Below are 22,974 nucleotides of genomic sequence, written 5' to 3' on the forward strand. Positions count from 1 at the left end.
TGGAGGAGGTGATGGAGGAGGTGGTGGAGGAGGTGATGGCAGAGATGGTGCTGGTGGTGGAGGAGGTGATGAAGAGCTGGTGGAGGAGCTGGTGGAGGAGGTGATGGTGCTGGTGGAGGAGTGATGGAGGAGGTGGTGGAGGAGATGATGGAGGAGGTGATGGCAGAGATGGTGCTGGTGGTGGAGGAGGTGATGAAGAGCTGGTGGAGGAGGTGATGATGGTGGCACTAGCATCATTAGTAGTGTAACACAAACGAGCAGATGCGGACTTCAGCCTCAGCTCATCTGCACGGGAGGATTTTGGGCACCAGTGCTCCCCGATGGACAGATCCTGTGCTCCGTGGGATGCAAAGGAACTGCCCACAGTTCTGCCCACAGGGACCTCATCTTCCAAACACTTCCTTCCATGTTTAACGGAGGAGAAAACTAACACTAACAAGAGTGGGTTCCCATGGATCGCTGAGCCTATCAAAGTTTGTTTGTTTTTTTTTTTTAACTCCCACCTGCTGATTCTAGTAACTAATACATAGTTGAATTGCTAGGACCCGAGTTTTTGTTGCAGTTTGGGTACAGTTGAACATGGCTGATAATCAATACAGGGATATCAGTTAAAGCAATAGAGCCCGTGCTGTGACAGCATTCCCAAGAGAACACATCCTCTTGGCCATACTCTACGGAACAGGAATGCCGACATGTTGATGTCAGAGCTGGGTGCCCTCGATGCCTCTTGCTGGGGAGAATGGCCTTAGAGGGGTCAAGGAGGAGCCTCCCATCCCCATCCCCAGAGAAGGGCTTCAAGGGACCCCTCCCATAATCACAGGGACCACACAACTTAGCACTTAGTGTGTACCGGCCCCTCTGTGTGTCGTAATGAACCGTCCTAACATTCCATAGGCAAGGGATCATTTTCCTCCTTTGGCAGGAGAGTCAGAGCCTCGGAGCGGTTAAGAAATCTGCCCTGGGTTGAGCTGGTAAGAGGAGAGGTGGAAGTGAACTCACATCTCTGACTCCTCCCTGCTCACCCCTCTGCCCTGCATGTGCCTGGAGCAGTGCACGACACCAGCGGCCAGCCAGGGGTGACCCAGGGGATGTGAGACAGCTGGAATGGCACAGGCTCCAGACAAAGCAGGACCTGCAGGTTCAGACGGCGCCCGCTGAGAGCAGCCCCTCCGCCGGCTGACTGTCCCTGTTGCCAGGCCTCCTCTGCCCTGATGGCCCACAGAGTTAGTGCTCAGATCTGCACCGTGTTAGCAGCTGAACAGAGAATCTCACATGCCATCCTAAAATGTGAAGGTTACATAAAGAATTAAGTGACATGTATTAGTCCCCGTTTGTTCTAGAAGTTCACATTGATAGTGCCCACTAAAGAATTAATGGAAACAGGGGGTCCTTGTGGGAGCACTGCAATTGGAACTGGGAGCTTGGGGTGGCAGCTGCAAGCTCAGTTAGCTTCACTTCGTTCTGCTGGCCCCCAAAACGCTGCCTGAGGAGCGCCCTGGCCTACACAGTCCGGCAGATGAGGACAGACCTGCGTGCCTCGGGGCCAGGACTCGGTCTTAGGACAGCGGTCGTGGCAGCCGCGTAGGTACCAACCGAGCGGGCCTGACCTCAAAGATAACGTCCCCCCTCAAATCATTGATATTTAGGTGATCAGAGCTGAGGGGGTGCTTTGTAATTATGTCTAAAGGAGTTTTAGTTGGGCTACTTAAAGAAAGGAAACATGAATCTGGGTTACCAGGACCCTGTCCCGAGCCCCCGTGCCCCAGGGCAGCGCCCCTTCAGAAGTCTGCCCTGGCTTCCCCGCCTGAGCCACTCTCAGCCCACCTGCTGGCCCGGAGCCTTCGGGGCCCCTGCCCAGGCTCACTGCAGCCTCCTGAGAGACAGGCCCAGGCCTCCACACCCTTCCTGGTCACCAAAACCCTCACTCCAGCAGGGTCTTGAAGATGGGTGGATCTCAGGGGTGTTCAGATAAGGTCTGGAGCTTGGAAATTCTTTACCTGGAAATCCTGGCCCATGGGGAGCGAGGCCTGGCTGCGTCCCAGGCACTCAGAGCACCTGCTGGGGACGGGACCCCCTCTCCTACCTCCCCCTGCCGTTTGCCGCTTCCGGTTTTCCCCAGGGTCCCGGGGCCACATGGGGTCCCTCCAGCCCCCCGGTTTCTTGCAGTTGCTAGGTCTGTGTACCCGTGGCCAGCCTGGAGGCACGGACCCCCTCCCTGCTCCGTCCCAGGAGGCACCTGGCCTCGTTTTTGCTCTGGATTCCTGTTCTGCCACCCCCACACTCTCTCTGCGACCCCCCACTTCCCTGATGTTCTCCTGGGGCCTCCCCCTCACCCCCAGCTCTCCCACCCCTTGCTGACTGCTATTTAAATTCTGGGCTTTGTCCTCTGGTTAATTTCCTCATCTGCTTGGCTTAATGCCAAAGAATATTCTTTCCAAATAAAAAATGGTAAAGGCTGTTTTCTCTCTCATAAGAATTTTATGTCAATGCCATAGAGCGTGCTATCAGGAGGGAATGTTCATAAGCTAGTCCTCTTATCAGTAACTAACCTCAGCTTCCAGATCTAGATAACTTTTTTCTTGCTTATAAAAGTCCTGCAGGGGCGCCTGGGTGGCTCAGTTGGTTAAGCGACTGCCTTCGGCTCAGGTCATGATCCTGGAGTCCCGGGATCGAGTCCCACATCAGGCTCCCTGCTCGGCGGGGAGTCTGCTTCTCCCTCTAACCCTCCCCCCTCTCGTGTACTCTCTCTCTCTCTCTCATTCTCGCTCTCTCAAATAAATAAATAAATCTTTAAAAAAATAAAATAAAATAAAATAAAAGTCCTGCATATTCATTGTCGAATATTTGAAAAATGCAGAGCACATAAAAAGAAAAGAATCCATGGCACCAGCAGGCATTTCGGGATCTCTCCTGGTGTGTGTGTGTGTGTGTGTGTGTGTGTGTGTGTGTGTGTGTGTGTGGCTTTCTTTTACATAATTTTTTATCCTGCTCATTTCACTCAGCATTACATCAGCAGTACTCTCTAACATAGCATTAGGGAGTCTTCAAAAACATGATTTTAATGCCAAAATAATGTTCCATCATGGAGATATCCTAAAATGTAATCATTCCATCATTGGTGGGATATTTAGCTTAATTCCATTTCTGCACGACCCTCCCCGGCCATGCATCTTTCCTTATGGAGTGGCGGCGCGGGTCAGGGGTTTGGCTGGCTGCAAACAGGAGCTCGCTGGTGGAAAGTGCCCGAATGGAGCCTGGCACTTCATAAATGCTCTTATTATTATGTTTGCTGTTAGTATTTCCTCAAAAGCAATTCCTGGAAATGGCATTCTGGGTCAGAGGGTGCATGTTTGCCAAACTGCTTTCCACCAGGGCCGTGTGGACACACATTCCAGGCAGGGCACCCCCTGGCCACCCCCGGCCAGAGCTGTTTCACATAAACGCTTGGGGGGTAATTGCAGATTCACGTGTGGTTGTAAGAAATAACACAGAGACATCTATGTATCCTTTACTGCGTGTCCCCCATGGTAACTTCTTGCAAAATTACAGTACGGTATCACAACCAGGATATTGACAGCGAGACAAGCCACCACCTTACTCAAATTTCCCCCGTTTTGTTGTGCTTGTTCGAGTGTGTGTATTGAGCCTACACAGTTTTATCACACGGGCACGTTCCCACAGCCGCCGCCGCAGGCACAAGATGGACGGTTCCGCCCCTTTAAGACCCGCCCACCTGCTTCCTGCCCCTGCCCACCCCGTCCCTAACTCGGGCTCACACTAATCTCCTCTCCATTTCTACAATTGTGTCATTTCCGGAACGTCATATAAATGGAATCATACAGTGTGGAACCTTTTGGGATTGGCTTTTATCCACTCGGCGTAAATCCCTTGAGATCCATCCAGTGGGTGCGTGGATCGATAATTTACTTCTTTTTATTGCTGAGCAGTGTTCTGTGAGGTGGACAGACCTCAGTGCGTTTGACATATTCCCCCGTTGAAGGGCATCCGGTTGCTTCCAGATTTGGGCTGTCCATCACTTTTCCACTGTCGTCACTTTGCTTATTTCCTCCTGTTTTCTGAGAGGCCGGTATGACTATTTTCAGAAGTCAGCACCCTTGTTTTGGTTGGGTAGAGATTTCTGAGGTCCGTGTGACATTTGTAACTAATGGGCATCATCATCAATTACAAGAGCAAATACAAGTATGGTGAAGTGTTCACGCCAGGATTTAAGAACATCCAGGGGGCTGAGACGAGTAGCCGGTGCGGATGTAGGGGGCCAGACGTGAATGTCCCGGAAGCATCCAGTCCTGATTAAGCAGAGGAGGGAACACGGAGCTGGGTCCCCGCGTGGAGGAGCTGAGCTCACTCACTCCGTGGGAAGGGCAACGTGATAGAAGAAGGCACCTTCCTGCCTTCCTCCCTTCCTCCCTGAGGTCCCCAGCAGTATGGTGTCCACAGATCTGGCTCTGCCTCTTCAGCCGGAGCCACATAAAATCACTAGGGGGGTGACACCGTAGAATTACAGTGAGGGAAATTTTGCTTGAGATTCATTACTCCAAGTTCCAAGCAGCTCTGTGAAAACTGTTGCTAAGGCAATGAGTAAAAATCTACAGCTGCGTACACAGTAACAGCAAGACCATGAACGTGAGCGCGTGTTTGGAAACAGCCAGCCCCTAAAGCACGACATGTCTGACAGATCGTTTTTTCATGATTTTGAGAGGTACCGCAGATGTTCTCTGTGATTTCGAAGGCTGACGAGGGCCATCGTGGGTTGCCAGCTTCGTGAGATTGTCCCCCTGGTGATAAAGATGGTAGCCTGCCCTGCAGAGGAGATCCCCGGGACGCTCGGCTCCCTCGGGAGGGCACCTCCACCGACCCCCCTCCCCGCCTGGTCCCTAGTCCCCTCCTGGGCATAGCCACACACTGATCTCTTCTTCTGTGATGGCGGTGGTTTTTGTCTTTCCCAGCCTGCAAAACTCAGCCCAAACCTAAACTGCCAGTTGGTTCTCTTCTTTGTCCAGGATGGGGAGCGTTTCATGACATAGCACAACCAATATCCGTGCAAGAACCCCAGCTGCTAGCGGCGGTTGGCTTCATGCCCATCCGCACGAGAATTGATAAGCCCATCAATGCCATTCCCGGCAGCGGCAAGGAGGCGCCTCAGACTGCAGCGGGAGGCGGAGCTGGGGGTCTGCCCCCCGTGTCCGTGCGCGGAGCACAGGGCCCGGCGGGCGCTCGCGGGCCTGGCACACTCAGCCCACTCTGCTCTGTGAGGCTCTGTTACTCCTGCCACTCTGCCCGAGCGTCTGATGGCCCCGAAGAGGGAGTCACTTCCTTGGCAGACGGGTCCTTCCACAGCTGGGCTGAAGAGATGCCGAAGTGCATAAACAGGGAGGGAGCCACGAGTCATCTGTGTTCGCGACGCCCAGATAACAGACCACTGTCACAGTGCTTCTGTGCATCCAGCCTGGCTGTCGCCTGATCGCCCCCCCAGCTGCTTGTCGTCCTCCTTAAAAGGGGAAAGCAAGAAGCCAAAGGAGGACAGATGGTGGACATTAAGACCACTCTCCTTAAATATTACTTTGAGAATTCACGCATGGATTTCAGTCCAGAAACGTACATCCGTAAGTGCACTCTCCAGAAATCAGAGCCGGTGTCAGGCAGACGAGGAGTACGGCAACCCCCCCCCCGCCCCAGGGCAGCCAGCGTCCCCTGAGCAGCTGGGCCGCGCCAGGCTCCGGACTCCGCAAAGCCAGCCACGGCCTCCACGTCTGAAACACGTCGTGGCAGCCACGGCTGCCCATGGTGAGAGCCGGGGTGGACGTGGAAGCCGCTGCTGGGCCTACCTGGACACTGTCGGAAGCCGAGCAGGGCCAGGAGTGCGGGAATGGGGGCGCACACCAGCCCCACTCTCCCCGGGCTGGAGCAGGGGCTGCGTGAAGCTTGTGTGTGTCACGGCCCAGGCCACGGCCACACGGTGCACACTGCTGCCGAGCTGAAGGCTTGGTCACCGGAGGTATGCGGCTGGGCCAGTCCCTCCTTACTGTCCACCTTCATACCCCAGCTTTCAGATTCACAAAGTGGGGCGTGGTGAGCCAAGAGTAGTCCAGGGTAGGAGGTCACAGCCTGAAGCGGGAGGGGGACACAAGGGAGCCCTGGCTGCTTGCCACTGGCCGAGGGTGCCGAAGCCCGGATGCCGAGGCCCTCTCAGTGGGTGGAAGAACCTTCTGGAAAAGGTCCAGCACAGGTGGGGCCGTCCCAGTCTGTGGGTGAATGCCGTGTCACCGCTGCTGGTCTGGGGCCCCCACCGCACCCCCGTGTCCCTGCTGGCCTCGGCGCACATCGGAGTCCTGTCTCTGCCCCAGAACGTGCCAGGCAGCTCATCGTTCACTTGGATCTCCTCTCCCTTGGTGGTGAATGACGCCCTTCCACATTCTCATTGAACACTTCGTGCTGGACACGCAGCTTCACTTCTCCGTGGAAAGTCCTGCTCCAAAGCTCTTCCATGGAACTTGGGAGCTCTTGTGTCCTGTGCTTGGGTTTGCAGGGCGACCGCAGAGTGCCCTCCAGGAGCTCCGGTCGAGCAATGATCCAGTCTTCGCCCGCCTGACATCACGGCAAGAAACTCCGCATTGCCTGGAGCTGGCGCTGCGGCCTGGAGACCCCATGCATCCCCCCGCCCTTGGCACACACCAGCACAACCTCGAGGGGCCCCCTTCTGCCTGCTCCCTCCATGAGCCTCTGAAGGGGGCGTCCAGGGAGACAAAGGAAAACACAGACCACCGGGCCCTTCGTGAATAGAATCCCATTCCAGGAAGAGGCCTCTGGACTCAGAATCGAAGAGAAGTCAGACCCTGTCCTTCAGAAGCTGCCCATCCTGTCTCTCTAACCCGAAGGCCACGTGGGCACGGGCTCGGCAGCTTCCGTCTGTCTGCTCTGCAGTCACCGGCCCTGTTTCTCTAAGGATGTTGGTGGAGGCGCTCTCGATACTCGGGAACAGAAATGTTGTTATGCCAATTCAAGGAGGTCTGGGTTTGCCTGGGGTCCATGGATGTGAGGAGGTGCGTAAGGATGCTGTGAGTCCCCAGGAAAGGCCCAGCTCTGGGGTGCCAGGAAGCCCGGGCGGGCCTGGCTCTCCTGTCCTGTGTCCCTCACCACAGCCTCCCGTGGCTCTCTGGGACCGGTGCCCTCCCTCTGCCCCTCTTCCGAGGACTGCTCTTCCTTACTCATCCCGTGGGTGACCTGGTGTGGTCAGCCCAGGACGGACTCCCACGACCCTGCGCTCACCCCAACTGCCGCCAGCTCTGAATCGCTTCATAAAAGGTCTTCTCATGAGGAAAGGTGATGGGGTACTGGACAGAGGGTCACAGGTCAGACCGCAAGGACCGGCAGGGCCACCGGGAGCCAGGGCCGTCCATCGGGGTTGCAGGGAATGTGCGGAACAGCCGGTTGGTTGGTATGGATTGGCTGCTGCTGTCCCTGGATCTCATGCCTAAGTCCGCACCTGGAAGGACAGGCCCAGAGGACGCCTGTCAGAAGGTGCCCCAGCCAGCCAGCACGACCAGAGCCCCGGTCCCCCTTCCTGGGCTGCTCGACAGGAAGGGGTCAAGGCTGGTCCCAGCGTGAGCAGAGCCAGAAAGCCCAGTCAACCTGTGTGTGCTCTAGTACTCATGTCTCTCTTCCTTGTCTTGATCCGCTGTGGATCGGTGCCACGAAGCGGCAGGACCGTCCTGCTGTGAGCTTGGGATCCCCCCCACCTCCATGTTTGCCTTTCTGGAGTCAAGGGTGGCTCCCTCCCCAAGACACAGTGAAGCAGAGGAGCTGGGTTAGATGTTCCTTCAAGCTCTGGAAATCCCACAGGTGGGAAATTGGAAGTTCTTCGAAAAGAAAATCAGGTGCCGAACAAAATGTGGTAGAAAGCCATCTGGGGCGCTCGGCAACTCAGGGCCCCCTGGAGACTTGCCCCGCAAAGTGTAGGCTTCCAGAGCCCGGAGGGCCCGTGAGGGCCATGGGCAACGGAGGTGGCTGCTGTCCAGGTTTGTGTTAAAGCGACGCGTCCCCCATGATGCCTTCAGAAACCTGCCCTCCCGTGTCGCTCCTCCCGCCCTGACAGCAGGTGCGATTACCAGCATTTACAGATGGCAGACTGGGGCTCCGAGTGGTCACGGTCTTCCCCAAGGGGGGGTGGTGGTGTGTGAAAGGGGAGCCGGTGGGCAGAAGGCGTAGCTGGTGGGGATGGACACTGGGCTTCCCGTGTCTGTTCCCGCTGCTCCTGCCACAGCTGTCCTTGGAAGGACGCTGGTCCGAGTGTAGACACCGAATGACCTGGGAGCCCAGGTGCTGTGGCCAGGTGCGTGCACCGGCTGGTGGGGCCTGCGGGGGCCTCTCCGACTCCGACCCCAGCATGGGGCAGTTACGGGACAGCAGGAAGGTTCCAGAAATTCCCATGGACATTTCCGGGCCGCTGCTGCACAAGAAGCAAGGTCAGTGTCCAGCAGGCGAGAGGCCCCCTGAATCCTCATGTTTCTCTTGTCTTGCTCTCCTATCCCGGCTGCCAGTCAAACCGCATGAAAGAGTCTGGCAGCTCGGCCGTGCCGACTTGGGAGAGCCACCCTCACTGCCTCAAGCTGGGGGCAGCACAGAGTCTTTGCTTCTCCGCTGACTTGCTGCTTGCCTGTCCCCCTTCCACGTTTCATGTTACCAACACTTGTCCTTGGCACTTCTTCGCTGGATAAAGGACTTGCACAGTGATTCGGCATGTGAACAAAAAGCTATGTGGCCTCCTGCCAAGGCGGCCTGGGGGTCTCCCGGGCTGAGCAAGCCTCTCCCAGAGCCAGGAGCACCTGAGCTAAGCTGGGGGGCTTCTCGGGCCGCGGGCGGAGAATGTCACAGTCCCAGCGCAGCCGCCACTGTGCCCCTGCCTGTCCCCTGCTCGGCCCTGCCGACGGTGTGTTCACTAAGGTACCAGCGTGGCTCTCACACAGATAGAGCGACCCCACGCCAAAGCCGTCCTTAGCAGAGCAAGGGAACTAGTAAGATGTTACAGCCAGCTCAGAAGAGAAAGCAAAGAAGCGTAGACTCGTGTGCAGGAAAGGAATCCCGAGACCGATCTGCAGGTGGACAGCGCGTGACCTCCCAGCGGACACACAGCGGCATCCCTTCTGTTTATTCCAGATTTCCTCACAGTCTCCTGGCAGGTTGTCAGAAATAATCTCAGAGAAGGGTTCTTCTGGCTCACGAGCAGGGCTGGCCTGGCGGGGCTCGGCCGGGCCGTTTGTGGGGGGCGGCGAGAGCGTCGGCCTGCCTGCTGGGCCCGCCCGAGTTCGCCTCACTAGGGGGCCTGTGGTTGCGAGTCTTAAAGCTTCTGGGATTTGCGTTCCAAGGCTGGGAAGGCGAGCCCAGCACTCCGTCCTCCAGAGGCGAGAGACTCACAGACGTGGGTGAAGCCGCTGCAGACGACCACGGCGACTGCCCCGTGTCCCCTGTAAGGTCCCCTGCCATGCACTCTCGTCCTCCGAGCACGGGCATGGCGATCCCATGGAGTCGTCTGTGTTTCAGCCGCAGAGTTACGGTCTGGACACGGTCCGAGCGAGGCGGTCAGAAGCCGGTCCCCAGGAGTCTGGCCCTCAGCGCGGAGCAGTGCGTCCTCCTCCCTGGGGTCCGAGGTGGTCCTCCCCGCCAAGTCCCAAGCTGGCCTGTAGTGATGGCAGAGGCTGGGGGCAGGTGTCGCAGGAGAGCAGAGCCCTCTGCTGCCCGGTTCTGCCCACTCCACGGAAGATAAACAACACACAAAGATGCTTACACAGGGCCACAGAGGAGCCACCCCTCCCTGGCAGGAGGGACCCCACAGTGCGGGTGTGAGCTGCTGATCCGGGGAGCCTGGTAAACAAGATGCAGGGGCCCAGGGCCCGGCCCAAACCCCCGGCTTCGGAATCCTTGTGCCAGGGCCCGGAAGTCGGCAGCCCCAGCCGAGGAGCATCAACAGCATCCCCTCGGCAGGGCCAGGGGTCGGGGGGAGCAGCTCCCTTCCCCTCTGCAAGCCTCCTCCTCCGCCCACCCCTGTCCTTCACCTGCACAGTCAAAGGTTCAGCTGAGAAAGAAGTAGAGCCGTGCCAGTGGGGGAATGGCCAGGACCCCAGCCTCAGCCCTCCCACCCCTCACCTCTCACGGCACAGCTGGAAAAGCCGAGGCACGATTATGTCGCTCAGGCCTGTGCTGGGGCCGCTGGGGACGTGCTGTCGTGAGAATGCAGGCCTGGCACGTGGTCAGATAAAGTCAAGGCTCCTCTGCAGGGCGGGTGGGGAGGCTCTGTCCTGCGGCCAGGCGCGGGGAGAGGGGCATCCAGAAAGGGAAGGAGTGGCACCGAGCCAGGGCCCGGGGAGGGGCTCCATGGCCCACAGTGAAGGCGGGATAGGCGCCTGGTGAGGCCCCAACCTGGAAGGGACAAGTCCTCGGCCCTCACATGCCCAGCCAAGGAGGTGGACCGGCTGGGCATGCGGGGCACGCGGGACAGCAAAAGTCTCTGCACAGAAAAAAGTGGCATGACTGGGTCTGAGTACCAGGGCTGGGAGCTGGGGGACCAGGAGCGGGGATGGGCGCAGGGGCCGCTGCAGGATCCCAGCTGAGCCAGGACGGCGGCGGCCACCAGGTGCACAGGGCAGACCACGCCAGCACTGCACGTGCGGATACGGTGGAGAGAAGGAGAGCCAGCTCGGTCTCAGTGTGGCCGGGCCAGCAGCAGGCAGGAAGTGGTGTTAGTCACAGGAAGGCTGGGTGTATGGGGGGAATAGTCACTGCCCCCATAAAGGGATATCCTGAGGCTCTTAGATGAGAAAGCGGGGCTCTGGGCACCGGAAGATGCCCGCCCTTCCCAGGGGTGAGGGGAGGGGGCAGTCAGCCAGGGAAAATGTGGAAGGAAACCCTCTCCTGGGGTGGAAATGGGGGCCATGGTGCGGATTGTTCAGGCCCACCAGCCACGGAGATCAGAGCCCTCGCTGTACTTGAAGCCCTGTCCCAGGGAGGGATCTGGAGCAGAGACGCACTGTCGGGACCCCCTGCACCGAGATGCTGATGCAAACGCGTTTCTCTCCCGTCCCCAGAACTGGACCCCCAGGCTCTGTGCACCTGCCTGCACGTGATGGTTTTTACCGTGAAGACGGCCAGCTCACTTTGGAGTTTTCCCATTGTGATGCCCCTGGATTTAGTCCTACAGCCTCAGCCCCGAAGTCCATAAAGGCAATCTTTGTTTTTTAAGCCAATGACCTTTAAAAAGGTATTTTGGGAGGGCCTGGGTGGCTCAGTCGGTTGATCGTTCGACTCTTGATTTCGGCTCAGGTCATGATCTCGGGGTCGTGAGATCCAGCCCCATGATGGGCTCTGTGCTCAGCGGGGAGTCTGCTTGAGATTCTCTCTCTCCCTCTGCCCCTGTCCCCACTTGGCACGCTCTCTCTGTCAAATAAATAAAAATAAATCCTTAAAAAAATAAAGAGTTCTTCTGTTTTTTACATCATGGCCCCCAGGTCTCACTGGAGACTCCCCACGGTGGGGTGTCATGAAGCCATGTGGCAGCGCCGTCCTGGGTGGGTGTGTCTTGTGGGTGAGAGCGTCACCTTCACGACCGTTTTCAGGAAACAAACGAAGGAACTCTTCAGTTTGTATGGACGGACTCAGTGACAAGACATACATGTGGCATTCCCGGGCCCGTGGTTACGTCGTCTCTTTTTTACGACAAGCCTGCAGGTTGGGCCGGAGAGAAAGCTCGGGGACCCTGACGTCGCCATGGAAACCCGCTACGCAGCTCCAGCCCACCCCTCACGGCCCTGTGGCTTGTGTCTTGCAGGTGGTCTTTAGCAAGTACTGTAACTCCAGTGACATCATGGACCTGTTCTGCATCGCCACCGGCCTGCCCCGGTGAGTGCCCAGCCCGCCCCCCAGCAGGGTGCCCCCACCAGCAGGGCGCCGGTTCCCCTAGAGAGGAGGGTGCCTGGAAGGGAGGGTGAGCCGCGGGTCTGAGGGGCGACAGGTGGGCCAGGGCCCCGTGGGCTCACCTTGAACGCGGGGGCCCTTTCCGATCAGTGAGTGAGACCCCACAGGTGTGGGCCACGGCCTGTCCCCAGCCTGCCGGACTGTCCCCCACGCTGTGCATGCAGGAAACCACTGGGCAGAATTAGGCAGAAACCACTGTCTTAAGGGGGTTTTTTTCCTTTTATTTGCTTTTGAAGAAAGGACAGAGGAGGGTGGTTGTGTTTTGGCTTTGGCCCCCCAGCCTGAGATGATCCAGCAGGTGATATTTTCTATCTCCGGGGTGGCGGGGTGGGGGGTGCACAGAGCAACGTTTGGGAAGACAGGTTTTCAGAAAGTAGTTGGAAAGGCCAGTAATCCCCTCATAGAATCATCAGACTTCCAGAAGAGTCTTTTCCCCCAGTCAGCAGCCTGTTCGAGTGCAGCTTCTATCCTCACTCTCTGACTGTAGAATGGCCAGGGCTAGCCGGGGTGCGGCATCTAACTCCGGAGCTGTGACCCGGGTCGAGGACGGGGACAGGACCTCAGCAGTGTCACAGGCAGGGAAGGACAGGCCGAGGCGCCCTCTGGAATTGCAACAAACAACAGTTTGTAGCTGCAGAAACAGCCCGCAGCCTGGGGCGTCTTCGAGCTTTGTGCTAGGAAATAGACACAGTTCTTGAGAACACCCCGAGATTCGGGTGTCACCCCCAATGCACACACCCGGAGACCACAGAGGCTTAAATAACGTGGTCGAGGCCACACCGCTCGCCCAGAGGCCCCAGGGATGAGAGGTTGGGGGGAGACTCCGCTTCCCTGCCGAAGGTGCTTCCTAGGGGAGGCTCCCCCGCGCCCGTGGCTTCCTTCAGAATGGACAGAGTGCTGGGGATTACGCACGGCCACCTGTGTGTGTACAAAGGCAGGGCCATGTCCTGGGGCTGAGCCGGCCCCAGTACCCATGCGGTTGTCCCCTCGGGCGTGGGGACACTGACGCGGGGTGTCTTCCAGGAACACGACCATCTCCCTGCTGACCGCGGACGACGCCATGGTGTCCATCGACCCCACCATGCCCGCCAATTCAGAACGGTAAGTGGCGGCCTCTCCACACTTCTCTACACACACAGGACGGGCTCCACGGTTGTCCTCCTAATTCACTGCTGTGGGAAAATCCGAATTGAAACCAAAGATGGGGTAGGGGTGGGAGGGTCCTTTGCAGACCAGTCACTTTCCAAGATAATTACAGGTGCAGGTGTGCTCAGGGGCCCTTCTGAGGGCTTGCTCGCAACAAGAGTCCCCTGAGGAGGCACAGAGGGGGAAACTGAGGCCCTGAAGGCAAGTGAGGTCAGTGGAGCCAGGCCCCAGGGCGGTGCACTGACTGCCCTCTGTCCTGCTCCGGAAGGTTCCCTGGCCCTCACTGTAGGTCTCCAGAAGGTTCCCCCGGCACCCAAGGTGTGTGCACACCTGAGCACCCAGAAATGAGCACCTGCTCTCCCCCTTGCCCCCAGAAGCCGGCCTGTCAGCCATTTCCTCCGCCCAGGGCTGGGTGCAGGACCCCCAGGCCCTGGCAGGGGCACAGCTAAGGCTTCAGTGCAGAAGGCCAGACAGGCCCCGTGGGAGGTACAATGCCATCACGAGCCTCCCAGCCACACCGTCCCTCGGGCTCCGTGGTCCGTGGCGGGCAGCATCCTCCGCGCCCCCAGATGCCTCCACTGGGCCCCTTCGCCAACTGTGCCCATCAGTCTTCCCAAATTTCGTCCATCAGGAGCTCCTGCCCCACGCCCTCTGGCTCTGATTATCAGCTCGGGGCTCCCCGCAAGGAGCAGAGCTGACCAGCTCCCCAACGACTCCGGTGAGATCCTTACAAATCCTGGCACACCCACCCCGGCCCGACCGGATAGCGCTTCGGAAGCGAGGTCTCCAGCGACCGGTCACCCCTGACGTCCGCGAGGTCAGGGCAGATGTTTCACTCCAACCAGGGCCCCATCGGCGCACAGTGTGACCTGCTCTCTGAGCAAAACTGTGTCTGCTTAGCACTTTACTCCCTGCCAGAGGCTGTCGGCAGGGGCGGTTTTGTTCCCCTGGGGACACTGGGCTGCGTCTGGAGACATTCTGGCCACCATAGACGGGGGGCAGGCTGACATGCGGCGGCCAGAGACCAGGGCTGTTGCTAGCGGCCCTACTGTGCGCAGGACGGCCCCAGCACCGACACTCACTGCCCGAAATGCCAGGGGTGCCAAGGTCCAGAAGCCCTCTCGGCGTTTTCTCTTTACAGAGCTACTGGTTATCCGCTCACAGGTCACCAACCCCCGACCCAGCTCCTCGGAGGCTGCCCCTCCCACCTCCCTCTCTCTGCCCCCAGGTTCTGACTCTCTGTGTCTCTGGGGCTGAGCCCCAGAACTGGCTTTTCTCTGGGCTCCCAGATGCTGCTGGTGACGCTGGGTGGGACCCCTCTGCCCCCTCCATTGATGGGACCTCCTCTTCCTCCACTGGCTTCCCTGCCGCCTCTGTCTGCTTCCCACCGTCCGCCCCGGGGAGGTGGGTGCGCTCAGGGGCATCCTGCTCAGCCCCGCACCCGTCCCCCTTCCCAGGTCACATCCTAGCGGCCCCCAGCACGGCCCCGTCTGCTCTGGTTCTCTTCATTCCCGCTGCCTGGGGGTCCCGTCTGTTCCAGGATAACCAGTCCCGCTAACCCAGTGACTTTCAGCCCTGCCGAGGACTAAAACCACCCGAGATCTTCACAAAGGCACCGATGCCCAGACCCCTGCTAGAACCCGTTCAATGTGGAGTTTTGAGGAAGTGCTTAAGGCTCACCAGGTGATTCCAGTGGGCAGCCCTGGGTGAGGGCCACTGATGGAAAGTGTGGAAAATGTAAGAAAGTGCTCAAACCCACACGGATTCAAAACAATGTGTTACCTGAGCTGCCAGAACCCAGACACATTATGACACAGTCTCTAGGGAAATGAACCCCTAGTTCCAAGTAACCAACTTCCAGAAGACCTTCTGAAGCAGGGCCCTTTCCTAAGTGAGAGCAGGGTACTCCCAGGGGAGAGGTGACGGTGTGGACTCGAATCTCGACACTCTGTGCCGGGAGGGACCCTCGTGGAGCCGTCCGTCCATCATCCAGGATAACTCTGCCGTCCAGTTTTTATTTTATACTTTATTTGTGTTTTCAATGGTCAGAGTTTTCCACGTGGCCTGTAACTAACTGTTAAACCACAGCTACCCCATCGATCACTGCTAACAGTGGGGTACGTCGGAGTCCCTCCAGATTTTCTGTGCTCGTTCTCTGTTAGTCCATAACGTGCTCAGTCCGCCCATCATCCCCTCAGGTGAATACCTGCACACGTATCTCCCTTTCTGACCACGGACTGACACTCCACGGAACAGCGAGTAGATACGCAGTGCCCTGCTAACCGGGGCCTGACAATTTGAAGCGCTCCGCCGTTCAAACAGTGCGGTGATACCCGTCTCAGGGTGTAGTTGAACATGGACTGTCGGATCCCTGAGGACAGGAGCATTTTGTCCTGTCACCTGTGCTTGATCCCAGAGAGCACTCATGACAAACGACCGAACGGACAAACAGATGACATGGACAAATGACATGTGAAGGTGTCCCCAGGGGCCAGTGTTTCATCTGATACCCTTGTTCCTGAATTCATCGGCTGAGTCAGAGGACTGAATATCTTCCGTTAATCAGTCCCGCCAGGCACCTTCCCCAGGACCGTGGGGGTGCGCGCCCCCCCAGCGACGCAGTAGCACGTCTCCCTGGGCCCCTGCAGCCTGCCTGTTGAAATTTTGCTAAACTACTAGGTAAAAAACGGCATCTCTCTTGAGCCTTTCTTAAAAACTGTTATCAGCTATTGCGTATTCCTTGCTCTTTTTGACCTCTTCTCCGTGGCTCCATGTCTCTCCCTCCCTCTCTGCCGTAGGTCCTTGTGTGTCAGGGGCAAACATTCTCCCATCTGCTCTGGGCCTCGGGACCACTGGGATGGCATCACCAAGTGCATGTTCAGCCGAGGGACCCACCCTGTCTTCCCTCGTGCACCTGGGAGATGCGGTTGCCGTGCGCTCGAGCCGGGCCCGGGACAGAGAGCCTCCCGCATCAGTCGGGCGTCCGCCCGGTGGACTCAGGCAGCTCTAGTGGTCTTCTGCACCCAAGTAGCCGTGGTGCTGACCACAAAATGTGTTCAGTTCACCAAATAGGAACATCACAGAGGAAGTTCATCATTTAAATGATGTATTTAAAGTACTTGGAGTTCTTCCGAATGAGGAAGCTCAGAACTGCCAAAGAAACTAATTTCAGAAAAATAAATAAATAAATAACCCTAATCCACTGAATTCTAATTTATCCCGAGCGGCTTATCTCTCACAGCAGATGCGCCAAGAACACCTTTGACGGCATCTCACAGGGGAACTGTCTTCTGTCTTGCAGCACTCCCTACAAAGTGAGACCTGTGGCCGTCAAGCAATTGTCTGGTAAGGCCCTGCTATCATTTTTAAAATTAAAAGAAAAAAAGAAGGCTCCAGGCTGCCCCTGTGATTGAATATATATTAGGTAAGCATTTGAATCTAAAACCCTGTGCTGTTACAGAATCCAAAGCCCTATCTTAGACTCCACCCTTGACAGTCCCTTGGGGGCCTCCCTCCCATGCTGTCCCTTACTGACTCAGAGGGCGCTGGGTGACGTTCCGCCCGTGTCGTCCTGGGCACAGGGCCTGTCCTGCTCACTCAGACCACGAGCCGCCAAGGTGGGCCATCTGCAGCCCCCAGCCCCCAGCCCCCAGGATGCTTCGTGTAGCCAGTGGTGTTGTTTTGCTAAAACCCATTTCCTTTTGGATCTTTTATTTCCCTTATTTATGTATGATTCATGCATCATAAAATGTTCCCATTTAAGTGTAGATTTTGATGAGCTTTGAAAACTGTATCCCCGCCCCCGTAACTGTTAACCAGAATCAAGACACAGAACATTTATATTACCTGAGAAGGTTCTTCTGTGCCCCTTCCCAGGGAACCCCCTCCCTCGACCCCTGCTCTCTGTCAGCAGCTGACCTGCCTTCTGACACCATAGATTTGTCTTTCCCAGAGCGTTGTATAAAAGATAGCCCATAGGACGTGTGCTCCTTTCTGACTTTCTGACTCAGCCTAACGTCTTTGAGACTTGTCTGTGTGTTGGGTGTCCCAGTAGCTCATTCCTTTTTATTGCTGGGGAGGTTTCGTGGTGTGGCCGGACCGCAGTGTGACTACCCATCCACCTGCTGAAGGACACCCGGGTTATTTCCAGTCTGCGGCCTTTATGAATAAGGCTGCTGTGAGCGTTCAAGTGCATGCCTCTGTGGGGACACATATTCTCATTTCTCTTGGATTGAACAGGACTGTATTTGTTTCACTTAAAAAAAAAAAAAAAAAAAAAAACCCTAATCCCTTTTTTCCAAAGTGGCAGCACCATCTTGCATTCCCACCCACGGTGTGCACGCTCCTCGTCTGCACTTGGAACTGTCCGCCCCTTTTATGTGAACCATTCTAATGGGTGTGTGGTGATACTGCATTGGGTTTGAATTTGTGTTTCCCTAGTGACTAACGAGGGGGAAAGTATTTACTAACCGGTCATAAATCTTCTTCCGTGAACTGCCGCAGTCGTCGAGACTTGCTTCCCGTACTGTCAAACAGTGAGCGCTCCTGATCGGTCGGACACACCTTGTTAGTCAGATGTGTCTTGTGAATATTTTCTCCCCGCCTGACTCACTGTTTCGTTTTCCTGTTAGAGCCTTCCAGTGAGTAGAAGTATTAGATTCTGATTTAGGCCTGGAGGACCCACTTTGTTCTTTTATGGTTTTGCTTTGGGTGCCCTAAGAAGTCTTAGTTCATCCCCTATCTGTGGGGTCATCGGCCATGCTTTCTTCTAAAAGTTTTATTTTTTTTAGCTTGCACATTTAGGTCTGTGATCCATTTCAAGCTGACTTTTGTGTATGGCCTAGCCAAATGTAGAGGCTTATTTTCCTTTTTAAACTGTGAAGTTAACTTAATTTTTATTTTTTTATAAGATTGATTTTTTGTAAGATTCTGAAGAACAGAATTCTGAAGCCACCTGTCGTCGGGTGCTGGGCGGCGAGTGATGAGGGACTGAGGCATCCGGGCCTTTTCTCGTCTTGACACTTGACAGTGTTTACACATGGGCACTGTTGCTTTAAATATTCTTTAATGCTTGAGAAGCTCTTTGAAAACTCTTAATTCAATCCTTTTGATAGTAGATGTTAGAATAAAGTAGGAGTTCTAACTTTTTCTAGGATGAAAATTCCTTTTTAATGTGAAAGGTACTCGAGCCCTTGACTTGTAACAAATGTGATATTTTTTACATCCTTTTTAACTAAACCCCATACTTTATTCGGATTTCACTAGTTTTTCTCCTAATGTCTTTTTTCCGCTCCAGCGTCCGAGCCGTGGTCCAGCCGTCGTGTGCTCATCGATGGGTCTTCCCGGTTGGCCCTGGTCTCACAGGTGCTCACACTCCCCTTGTTTGGCCTCAGAGCATCTGTAGAATGTCCCCCAGGCTGGGTTTGTCTGATGTTTTTCTCATGCTCAGCCCAGGGGTGTGGATTTGGGGAAAGAATGAGGGGGTCCAGGATATCCTCTTGACTCATTGCCCTCTCCACTGTGAAGTTACTGTCTTTCCCCTTCCTTACTCTATTCTTTGGAAGGCATTGCTCAGTCCAGCCCTCCTTCAGGTGGGGGAGAAAGGGACTGACGTTCATTCTCTCTGTGTGGATATCCACTTGCTCCAGAACGTTTGTCGGAAAGACAGTCCTTTCCCCCAGTGAATTATCGTGACATCCTTGTCAACACTCAGTTGACCATGTATGTGTGAGTCTTTCTCTGGACTCACTGTCCTGTTCCATCAACTGACTACACGTCTGCGCTCAAACCCCTGCCACGCTGTCTTGATTACTGTGCATTCACGGTAAGTCGTGAAACCAGCAAGTCCTCCGATTTCTTTTTCTTTTTCAAAAATATTTTACTTATCCCAAGTTCCTTTTATTTTCACATAAATTTTAGAATCCTTCTGTCAGTTGCTACTAAAAAAAAAAAAGTCTGCTGGGACCTTGAAATTGTATTGAATACATAGAACACTCGAAAAGAACTACTATCTATAATGTTGAGTCTTCTAATTCATGAATATGGCATCTCTCGATTTACTTAGGTTTCTCTTAATATCTCTCAACATATTATAGTCGTCAGGGTAAAGTTCTTGAATAGATGTTGATAAATTTATCACTAAGTATTTAATATTTGTAATGCTATTGTCAATAGATTTTTAGGCCAATTCCCAGCAGTTTTTTGTTTCTAAAAATATAATTGGCTTTGTGTATTGACTTAACTAAATTCACTTAGCAGATCTAGTGCCTTTTTGTAGATTTCTTATGATTTTGTACATCTGCCAATAGAGAATTGCTTCTTCCTTTTAGATCTGGATGTCTTCCAGTTCTTTTGTTCCTTGGGGTCTTGACTTGTTGCCCTAGCTAGGGTATCTAGTACAAGAGAAGTATAAGGTGTGAGAATGCAGATTCTTGGCTCTGTTCTCATGTTAGAGAGAATGTGAAGTTTTCCACCATGAGTTATGATGTTAGCTGTAGGGTTTTTTATAGATGCCCTTTATCAGGTTGAGGATTTTTTTTCTTAATTCCTAATTGGTTGAGAGTTTTAATCATAAATTCGTGTTGGATTTTGTCAAATACTTTTCCTGCCTCTATTGAGATGATCATGTTTTTTACTCCTCTGTTCTGTTAGTGGTGGATCTGTTGATTGATTTTAAAACTTTAACCTTGAATTCCTAGTATAAACTGTATTTGGCCATGGTGTACTGTCTCTTTGTTTTGAATTCAATTACAAATGTTTTATGAAAGATTTTTGTGTCTACATCAACAAGGAATCCATAGTCTTATTTTTTTACAGTATGTTCAACTGGTTTGGGCTTTAGGGTGATGCTGGCCTCATGGGATGAGGGAAGTGCTCCACCCTCCTGCCTTCTGGAAGAGTTTGTATAGGGGTGGCACTGTTTCTACCTTAAGTGTTTCATAGAATTCACCAGTGAATCCTCTGTGCTTGGAGTTTCTTTGTGGGAAGGTTTTAAACTATGAATTCAGTGTCTTTAAGAGATAAGTATGTCTGGGTTTTCTGTGTACTTGGGATTGACTTTAGGAAGTGGTGCCCATTCCAGTGAAGATTCATCTGAGAATTTGTTGGTATGGTGGAGCTTGGGAAGTCCTTGCCATCCCTTTTATGTCTATGGGATTGGAGTGAGACCTGCTCTTTCTTTCAGGATACTACTAATTTATATCTTCTCTCTTTTTAATCAGTTAATCAGTCTGATTTATACATTTTATTGACTTCTTTTTTCTAAGAGCTAGCTTTGAACTTCATTGGTTTTCTCCATTGTCTGTCTGGTTCCTATTTCAATGATTTCTCCTCTTACTTTTTTATTTCCTTCCTTCTACCCACCCTGTGTCTAGTTTGCTCCTCTTTTTCTGGCTTCCAAAGGTGGAAGCTTCGATCATTAATTTTAGATCTTTCTCTTTTTTACGTAATAATTTGAAGTTAAAAATATCTCTCTAAGTACAACTTAGCTGCATCTCATAGGTTTTGATGTGTTGTGTTTTCATTTTTGTCCAGCTCAAAATATTTTCTGATTTACCTTGTAGTTCCTACTCAGATCCACTTGTTATTTAGAAGTGTATGTTTGATTTTCAAATGGTTGTATATTTTCCAGTTATCTTTCTGTTACTGATTTCTAAGTTAATTCCATTGTGCTCAAAAGTGGACCCAGTTTGACTCCTGTCTTTTTTTACTTTATTGAGATGCATGGTATATCTTGGTGACTGTTCCAGATACACCTGGCAAGAGTGTGTATCCTGCTGTTATTGGGTGGAATACTCCACCAGTATCAGTTAGGTCAAGTTAATTGATAATGTAGTACAAGTTTCCTGTATCTTTATTTTTCTGTCTACTTGTTCTATCAATTACTGAAAGATGGGTATTGAAAGATCCGAGTCCCTTGTGATGTGTTCACGGCTTTTCTCAGTTTGTCAGGTTGTGCTTTGTGCATTTTCTATTCCTGTTATTGGGTGCATACTTATTTAGGATTGTTGTATCTTCTTAATGGGTCAGTCCCTTTAGCCTTAGGAAAATGTGGCCTTTATCCTTGGTTCCATTATATCATCCTTATCTCCTGTTAATACAGCTACCTGGGCTTTCTTAGGCTTAGTACTCACATGTTATACTCTTTCTGTCCTTTTACTTTGAATATATCTGTGTCTCTATTTGGAGCAGGTTTCTTATTGGCAGCATTTATCAATTTTGGCAATTTCAGCCTTTCAACTGGAGCTGTTAAACCATTTACAATAAACATAATCATAGATAAAGTTGGGTTAAATCTACTACTCATTTTGTTTATTTCATTCATTCTTTTTTTTTTTTTTAATTTTTTCTCTCTTTTCCTATATCTTTCGGATACTGAGCATTTTTTTTTTCTCCACTCTCGGTCTCTGAGCTATTCTTTGTTTTATTTCTTCCACTCTCAGTCTCTGAGCTGTTCTTTGTTTTATTTCTTCTTTGCTGCTCTGGGTTTCACAAACTGTATCACTGACATATCACAAATTATATTACACCACCTCTTGATGATGTGGGGTCTTAGAGCAGAGTGCTGGCATTTATCCCCACGCAGTGCTCTATGTCATACATTTTACTTCTATGCTATATATGTTTTAAGCCCCATAATCCACTGTTAATCATTTTTTGCTTTCAATAGTCAATTATATTTCTTCTACATTTCTTTGTATAGATCCATGTGTGCATTTTTTGCATACTGTTCATCATCTGGATTTTGTTTTCTCCCATTAAAGGGTGTGGGCTCTGTCCTGGCAGGCAGTTAAATTATTTACAAATCAGTTTGATGTCTTTGAGACCTGTTTTTAGGCTTTGCTAGGACCGTTGTAGAGGACCCTTACTCCAGGGATAGTTCAGTCCTATTGCTAAGGTGTGATGCCTCTGGGGTCTCCCTCGAACTCCTGGAGATGAGTTTGGGGGACATCAGGGGCTCATCATGTGGGGCCTTGAAGGCCCATCAGGAGGCTATTGCTCTAATTCCATAGGCAGAGGGGAGCATGGGGGCCGTGGGGGTGGTGAGGAGTGGTCAGATTCTGGCTTGTTCTGGGGAAGACCCCAGCTTGTTTTCTGACTGAGCAGACATGGGATATGAAAGAAAGAGGAGTCAGAGAAGCCTCCAGGGTCACTGAGAAGGAACAGCACCTCCCAACAAGGGAACAAGCTGAGGGTGTCGCAGCTTCCAGGAGGAGAAGGGAGCTCACTTTGCGACAGATCGGTGCGGTGGGGCTGTGGGCACCAGGGTTGACTAGATGTGTCTGGAGGAGGCTGCAGCTTCTTCTCTACTGTGGAGGTGCCGTGAGACTGATGGTGGTGATGATGGCAGGGTTTGCAGCCAGGGCTTGGTGAGCTCCCCAGAGAGGAAGGGAGCTGGCAGGAGGGACCCAGGACAGAGCCCTGAGACCCAGCGCTTGGGCACAGGATTCCATCAGAAGAAGGACACTGGCCTCTTAACCACCATCCAGAACAGAGGGGCCAGAATAATGAAGCCTTTGAGGAACAAAGAAGCAAAAGCAGACTGAGTGTGGGGCAGACCAGACAGGAATGAGCTTTGGGAAGGAAGGCTGGGGGATGGGGCAGCTGTGCACAGATATTTACAAGATGGTCATCGGAGGAAGAATAAAGAGGGATTTTGGTGTAACTTTGGGGCCCAACTTGGATCAGTGGAGGTGGGTTTTGCTCCTTGAGGGAAGGACCTGAGCAAAAGCTAGAGCCAGTATGAATACACCTGGCAGTCTGGGGAACTCAGCAGCCATGTTCTCTGCAGCCAGAAGAAGTGGATTTCCTCCAAAGGTGTGCATTCCCCAGCATCACGAACAC

At 53.4% G+C, this 22,974-nt stretch overlaps 1 protein-coding gene across 5 annotated transcripts in view; it reads left to right on the forward strand.

The window, feature by feature from the left end:
- PDE9A (phosphodiesterase 9A) overlaps positions 1–22,974 on the forward strand; it is an 89,822-nt gene that overhangs the window by 17,195 nt on the left and 49,653 nt on the right. For 4 of the 5 annotated variants that reach the window (XM_032392528.1, XM_032392530.1, XM_032392531.1 and 1 more), the window contains 3 exons: positions 11,840–11,910; positions 13,009–13,086; positions 16,373–16,476. In XM_032392528.1, the coding sequence (XP_032248419.1) occupies positions 11,840–11,910; positions 13,009–13,086; positions 16,373–16,476 (253 nt within the window). The remainder of the gene's footprint in view (positions 1–11,839; positions 11,911–13,008; positions 13,087–16,372; positions 16,477–22,974) is intronic. The other variant, XM_032392532.1, reaches the window with a different exon arrangement.

The sequence above is a fragment of the Phoca vitulina genome, unplaced genomic scaffold (genome assembly GCF_004348235.1).
Source record: "Phoca vitulina isolate PV1807 unplaced genomic scaffold, GSC_HSeal_1.0 scaffold68, whole genome shotgun sequence".
NCBI classification, from domain to species: Eukaryota; Metazoa; Chordata; class Mammalia; order Carnivora; family Phocidae; genus Phoca; species Phoca vitulina.